Raw genomic sequence first — 7,692 nt, 5'->3', positions numbered from 1 at the left:
GGCATTTGTGCATTCGGGATACTTTGACCAATTTTCTGACGCTGTTTTCCCAGGTCCAAGAAATCTTACTGGCAGCTTGTTTCCGAAGCCTATTGATGATCAATAAAGTATCCTGAGGATTTGTGTCCTCTGGGCAGCGCTGATCAGCGTGCAGCACTGTCACTAGCTGACTTCTGCAGCTGGTGTTTTTTGCATAGAGATCATCTACGGTGACTTAACTCCGATCTGGAAAGGGAGAGACAAGAAAAAAAAAAAAGGTTCCTGTTGCTTCCGACTGTAGATTAACTTTGGATTTCCTGACCCGGCTTGGGAATCTGCTGCTGACATCAGCCGTGAGAATAACCTGCCGTCAGCTGGGACTCGTGCTGCGGGAGGTTGTCCTGTTTTATTGTCCTGAACAGATCTTTCCAGGAGATAATCTTTACTTAGAGATTATTTTGACAGGGTATTGAATCATAGCTCAGCTAGGCAGAGTTCCTGATTGTAGTTAATTTTGGCAGGAAAAAAGGTAATCGCTTTGCATATTTCTGTAAAAAGAAACCTGGATCGTTTACCAGTTCTGGTTAAACATTTTGTGAAGGCAGCTATTTAAAAAAAAAAAAACAACAAACCAAACACAAAAAAACCAAAAAACTTACTCATTACATCTTTTATGCTGAAATCTGGCATGCATTCCCTTGAAAAATGAAAAGGTTTTCCAGTGATTTTAGGTGGCTTGTTTCTTCACTTGCTCTGACAATTGGAGGTTGTTTCTGTTTGGTTTTTTTAAACCTGATGCTTGGCAGCGCATCGCCTGCAGTGCATGGTAGTGCTTCTTTTTGCCTTATTTTCCACGAAGGCCGCGGTGTTTCCTGCTTGCCGTAAGGAGGGTAGTCACCACCTTCCAGCTGACTCACTGTTCTCAAACCAATTCGCAGAAGTGACAATTGTCCCACATTTTAAAATTGCAAAAGGGGTAGGGCAGGTTGTGAGATCCCTTGATTCAGCACAGCTGCCATTGACGAAAAGCAGCGGGTATCCTGTTACATCGACTGGTTTGGAATGTCTTTTATCTCCTTTTTGCTGGGGAACAAAGAGAACGGCTCACTTTGTATGCTTCGCTCAAGCGCTTTCATTTTTCATACATGAACAGAGCATAACTTCATAGTTCGTTACGAGAGCTGCAAAATGCAATTGCTTGAAAATGAGATATTTCTGTGGAAATGAGGACTGGTTATATAGGATGCATGCACCAGGATGTGAAAGGTCGGCTTTGCAGTTGTGAGTGAGAAAAGGAATATTCCGTGTACTAAATTAGCTGCAGTGGACTGAAACCAGTCGTATTTGGGGCTCATTTGTGAGCTGAAGCCCATTGCTAGATTCTCACACACTGAGTCTTTGGGACTCAGCCCATATGGATAAAACTTGAAGACTGGATTATGAATAGATTTTATCTTGATCATTACACAATAAATACATAAATACTGTGCGTAAGAACACACGCGTCCTATATACTTGTAAAACACTGCAGGCAATTATGGAGGGCAGATTAATATTTTAAAAGGCCTTGTAAATTACACTTGTAGTAGAGCACACCTGTAAGAGAAGGATTTCATGTCCACCTGCTTATTAAGATAAGAACCATCTCATGTATAGCTCAGGTTTTCCATCTGATTTTACCAGCAGTAAAATCAAAAATCTCTATTCTACATTGCTATGATGCTATGATAAAAGCTGGAGCGAAACTAATTTTAGGAGCTATCTGGGCCGGACAAAAGAGCATCTGAAATCCTCCCTGGTTAAAACTTGAAATTCTTCATAGATGAGCGTACGTCACCAGAAAAAGTCTGCAAACCACTGAAGAGGCGACGGAAGCTGTACGCCCAAGATGTTCAAAAAAGCAAATTCCCAGCACCGGGCTCCCTCTCTGTGAAACGCGTGTGTTGTGACAGCTCAGGAGATCGGTTTTTCTGCGTGCTGGCATTCTGCTCCGCTGAGTTTACATGGATGTTGAAGAGCAGGTTTTCCTGTGTTGGGAAAAGGCTGTGTGCCAGAGCACACTCTGCTTCTGGAAAAAATCATCGCGGGTTTAATACTGTTAGCGGAAGCACAGAATGAAGTTACCAAGCCATTTTCTTGATGCCATTTTTGGCCTTCCCCAAGACCTATTGATTACTTGAAATACTTTCAAGAAGCAGGATATCAGAGCTGTGGTTTTAACCTATCTGTTACATTCCCATGTTAAAATTTCCCTAGCTTGCTTTTCTAAAATCAGTTTTGCTAGAAGAATTTTTAATAACTTGTGTGTGAGTTGGCAAAGGACAGTTGTTTTCAAAATTACTCACAGGGAAAAGCAAAGCCATCTTCTCATTTTAATAGTCTGGGAACGTGTCCTGGTACAGCTTACGTGCTTTAGTTTCGTGTATTTTTAAAGCTGGGGTGGTTGAAAAAAAGAGTTCTGTTTTTCTGCTTGAGACTACACATAATTCACTGTCAGATGCTTTATTTTGATTCTGCTGTGTGCTATAACTGGATGACACAGCAGCTATAATTAACTCTTCCATCATTCTCCTATTCACAGAACATAAAACCTTTGACTTACTTTTGAATTATTATATCCATGTTTCTTGGAAAAGTGATGAGGCTTTCCCTAAAGAAAGGGGAATTGTTCTTGCTACCATTTTTTTCTCTTTGTAAAAACAGTGTCAGGAAACAAAATGAATTTTTTTTTCTCTGGAACGTCTCAGTCTTGATTTGCGTAGGGACACGTATCCCTAAAGCTCCTGGGGAAGCGGAAATTATCAACGTGATCCTTGTTTCCCAAAGTTGCATGAAATTCAAACTCTTGTTGTAGAATTTATCACTCTGTTAGACTGCTTTTTCATCGCTTGGACGTCTTACGGTGTTACCTGGCGATTATCTTGTTTTGCCAGTGGAATGCTGCGCTTTTAACAGTATGTTCCATATTTTAAACATCCTCACCAAAAAAACCCTAAAAATAGCCTGTTCCCATTATAAAGCACTGCTTGAATAGAAATCCAATGCTGCCTCTTAAAGATGCAATCTTAACAAAGTAGAATATTTAAAATGCTTTAGGAAGGACGGAGTTGATCATAATACCGAGCATCAAGACGTGAGATGGGGAAGTAAAAATGCGTACGGTGCAGAGGCTTGCTGCAGCCCTGAGATCTTATTTTAGCCTTTCCCAGGGGAATGGTAAACCACGCAGTACCACTCTCAGCTTGGGAATTTTCAGATTCTCCCCACACACATTCTCTGACTGTATTTGTGTATTAAACCAAGTTTCTCTATTCTTTGCCTATTTATTTCATGGTAGTAGGCAATTGCTGATGTTACCCCCTGAGACTACTGGAGGCCTGTTCACGCGGGGCTGGGTTTGTCCTCCTTTTCCGAAAATGCTGTAGAAAGAACTTGAGTTTAATGAGGACTTGAGGTGCATTGCCAGAGTTAGCAGAAAGGTAGGAGGCAGAGGGAATGGGGTAAATGGGCAAAAGATGAAGAGTGAATTGCAGCGTGCTTCGGTCTCAGCAATGAAATAGTTTATTAATGAAGAGGGCATGAAGGCAGGTTGTGCAAATGCAGGTGAGGCAAAAAGAAAGGCAGCTAACAGTTTGGGAAGAAAAATGAGGCTGTGAATGGGCATCTTGGTGGTAGGAAATTCAGAGCTGAGAAACACAAGGGACTATAGGTTGGAAGGGTAGATATTATTCTATATGAAATGACAGGTTGGGTGGTGCCAGGCGGCTGCCCCTTGGAGAGCAGAGCCTGCCTTGGAAGAGGAGGGCAGGAGCAAGGGCTCGTTTTTTCACTCCTTTTCTGGCACAGCTTTATTTTCCTCTCCTCTCCCAAAGTGACGCTGAACTTCCTCCTCTGGGGACGGAGGAGTAGGAGGAGAGTGTGTGGGAAAGGCACCAACATGTGAAGCAGCTCGACGTCAACTGGACGGGAGGGTTGTAAGGAGAGGGTGAGAGTGGGAGGAGAGTTTCTCATGTTTATTATTACTTCTGCATTTTTGACCTTTTTGTTTGGTTTTGTTTTGGTCTGGTGTGTTTTTATGTCCTCCTTTGATTGTAAGCATTTCGGGACAGAGATTGCCCTCTCTTCTGCGCCTCCAAATATAATGGGGACAGAGCCCAAGGGCTTTTAGTAATGTGCACGGCTCTCATTCCACCAAGATGTTCATAAAAAGAAAAGTTTTCTGGAATGTTTAAGAAAAATCACTCTTGTCGCTGTTAACCCTGGCATTATATAAACTGTACACCCGCAAAAAAGGAGTGCGGTAGAAGAAGTGACAAAATCAAATCATGAAAATAATTAGAAGCCTGAAATGGTTTCCCTGAAAAAAGACTAGAAAAAGTTTTACATTAAAAAGAGGGAATAGAAGAAGCCTATGAAATAATTTAAGATAAGAAAAAAGATAAACTTGCTTATTGTTTTTTCTGATACGATGTGGAGAGGAACATAAAAATTAGATCGAAAGCAGCAAATTTAAAACCTGACAAGGTTATTTTTGTACATGGCAGATCTCCCCCCTCCAGCCTCCGAGTTAAAATTCCAGCAGAATTTTTTTAGAAGGCTGCTCGTGTAATGGAGAACGAGAGTCTCCAGGGTTATGTCAGACAAAATTATTTTTAGCGATGTTATAAGCCCTCATGCCTCGGGGAAGAAATCAGCCACTGAAGAAGATGACGTGTCCCCACTGGGCAAGCTTTAATAACATTATTCTCTGTATTTCTTACTCTCCTGCAAAGCATCTAACGATCTGCACCGTCAAGAGTTGGTGGACTCGATTGACTCCCTGTATGATCTAATATGCAAATCCTGTTCGGCTGTAATTATTGTTTACAGAAGGTGTTCTCGGGTCTGAATTCTTTGTACCCTGAAGCTGGCCATTGAGGCTGAGCTTGTAAACAGTGTTTGCTGGTTCGTCCATTGCCTGGGTTACTCCTGAGCAAAAACCTGCCGTGATTTTCTCGCACAGGGTTTTCATATCATCAGAGGTATGGATCCTTTTTTAAAAGATGTGCAGGAGGCAGTAAGAACTCCAGGGTCGACTCTTGCATTGACAGAGAGCAGGATAATATTTCTTTATCGTGCCTGAGAGCACGATAATATTTCTTTTTTGTACACGAGAGCGCTGGGAGGGATTTTTAGGCTTTGGCAAACCTGTGTACCCTCTCTGTATTTCTTCCCACACAGCTCCTAAGCTGGTACAACATTGTATTACACTTAATTAAATCTCTGCTATTGTCACGGCACGTAACAGGATCTGTCTGACATTTTACCCATATTCCCTTTCCCCGACTGTCTCCTCTGAGGGCTTTGTAGGAGAATATTTGTAGAATGACTTAAATTCCTGTGTATAGCTGGGCTGTGTGTTATGGAAACTGGATTTTCTGCATCAAACAAAGGAGAGAGGAAGGCCTGTAGATGAGCAAAAACTCTTGACATTTTGCTTTCTAATTGAAATGCCGGTGTCCTCTGGTGGCTTTGCATCTCCGTGCCCTCACCTGTCGTTTCCTTCATGCCGTTTATAGCAGTGACTCCAGCAGCAGCTCGAGCGACGAGTCCCCAGCACGGTCAGTTCAGTCAACAGCCGTCCCAGCGCCTGCATCCCAGCTGCTTCCATCTCTGGAGAAAGATGAACCCCGGAAAAGTTTTGGGATCAAGGTTCAAAATCTTCCAGTGCGCTCAACAGGTAAATTCACTTGGGAAAGTGAAATTGGGAAAAAAAGAATAAGCAGCAGGTTGAGGACTGGTTAAATAACCTTTATATCCTGTCTTTGACACAGCAGCCACATGCTGCCTCTGAGGATGGGATTCTCTCTTTGCTTCTGCCTTGGTTCTTGTGTGATGGTGGGAAAATTGCTTAATTAGTGACCATCTGTGAGAAATCCTGCAGGTCCCTAGCTCGAGTCCCTGGGCTTGAGCACGTACAGCTACTGGAGCTGGTGCTTTGAAACAGTACTGTGGATTTCCCTGGGGGGAAACCCGAAGCATCTCAAATTTTTCACTTAAAACTTGGACCGTTTATTCTCGCCGTGCCTCAGTTTCTTTTTTAATACAAAAATTTCAGGGTTTTCTGTTGCAGTATTGAGTCTGTAAAACACCCATGAGAGTATTCGTAATGGTGTTGAATATTGCATGGTAAATAATGCAAGAAACTACACACAGAGGAGCGCACATGATCACTCTCTGTTCCCTGTGCTGAATGCAGGAGAGATCCCACAGAAAAAAAATAGCATGGGATCATTTGTAAAATAGTTGTAACGTAACTCATGGATACAATGGCACCGCTGAATTAAAATAATATGTGTTAACTTTGTAAGCAGCGTACCTCACAATGTTAATATTCTTTCTGTAGATTTTATTTCTGTAATATTCTTTGAAGTGATGCGACGCTGAGGTAAATGTGCTGCAGATCCCAGGCAGATTGTCTGGTTGTGAGTCAGATTTTGCAAAATCTGATTAATCAGCCTATTTATCTTTCTGAATTGACTGACCCGAATGCTGTATAACTTTGATCTCCGTTCCAGGTGCCTCATCCCAGCTTTGGAAAACTGCTCTACACAGTATCTATGTGGGATTATTAATGAAGTAACACTGTTTATTTCTTCTTCCTCTTGAATTGGATGTCTCTTAGAAGTAATAACCATACACTGCCAGCTTTAGTGATACAAAACCTTGCATGTGAAGTTTCTTGGGTTTAAAAAATCAAGGCAAAGAGAAAGATCAGCCAGAAGCTTTTGACATTGGCAAAATTAACACCCAAAATTAAAAAGGCACTTCTGTGAACATGGAGATTCAGGTTAAACTGGGTGAAGTCATATTTCAGAAGGAAGATCAGATTTCTTCATGTCTCTTATGGTGGTATTAAATTGGTAAAAAACATGTTTTTATTGTACTAAAGTTTATTTGTTGGTTTAGATACAAGCCTTAAAGATGGACTTTTCCACGAATTCAAAAAGTATGGAAAGGTGACATCGGTGCAGATTCATGGGGCTTCTGAGGAACGGTATGGACTGGTGTTCTTCCGACAGCAGGAGGACCAGGAAAAAGCACTAAATGCCTCAAAAGGAAAACTTTTCTTTGGCATGCAGATTGAAGTCACGGCCTGGATAGGACCAGGTAAGGCCCATGCTGTTCTTGCACTGGACACATGGCCGCTTTGGGCATGTTCATGGGCTGTTGGGAAGAGGCAGCACAGGAGTGAGAAATGTTGAAACTGCTTTTCTACAGAAACATAATCTAAAGAAACTGCGCAATACACCAGAATAAATTCCAGAGCAAGAAGAGTGGATGCTCTTAGGTCAAACAGGGAGAGAGTTCCAGTCCGAAACCTCAGAGAAGGAAACCTGCTGTCCTCTCAAACAGTGGGTTCTGCTGGCTGCTGGAAGAAATGGTCTCATCTTCCATGTCTCAGCCGAGCAGAAGCCAGTGGGCGGTGTAAGCATAGCACTGAGTCCTCAAAGGCTTGGGTATTCTGCTTTTAATTAAAACAGCTAACGATGGCTGCATTTTTGAGGCTAAGGCAGCATAGCCCAAATGACTGACCAGTGGAAGCTATAGCATTGAGCGCATGGTTGTCAGTCTGCACTTCAGTTGCTTGTTTAAAAATTGATTTATGAAAACAAACTTCTTCCATGTGTTGTTCCTCCCCAAGTACAATGAAGCCTTATTTGAATTCATGGT

At 42.1% G+C, this 7,692-nt stretch overlaps 1 protein-coding gene across 1 annotated transcript in view; it reads left to right on the top strand.

Annotated features, from left to right (window-relative positions):
* Positions 1-7,692, top strand: part of SPEN (spen family transcriptional repressor) — a 66,891-nt gene that overhangs the window by 37,842 nt on the left and 21,357 nt on the right. The window contains 2 exon segments of the mRNA XM_035901876.1: positions 5,538-5,698; positions 6,928-7,128. Of these exon segments, the coding sequence (XP_035757769.1) occupies positions 5,538-5,698; positions 6,928-7,128 (362 nt within the window).

The sequence above is a fragment of the Egretta garzetta genome, unplaced genomic scaffold (genome assembly GCF_000687185.1).
Source record: "Egretta garzetta isolate BGI_Z169 unplaced genomic scaffold, ASM68718v1 scaffold69, whole genome shotgun sequence".
Taxonomy (NCBI): Eukaryota; Metazoa; Chordata; class Aves; order Pelecaniformes; family Ardeidae; genus Egretta; species Egretta garzetta.
This window is presented reverse-complemented; position numbering and strand designations above follow the sequence as displayed.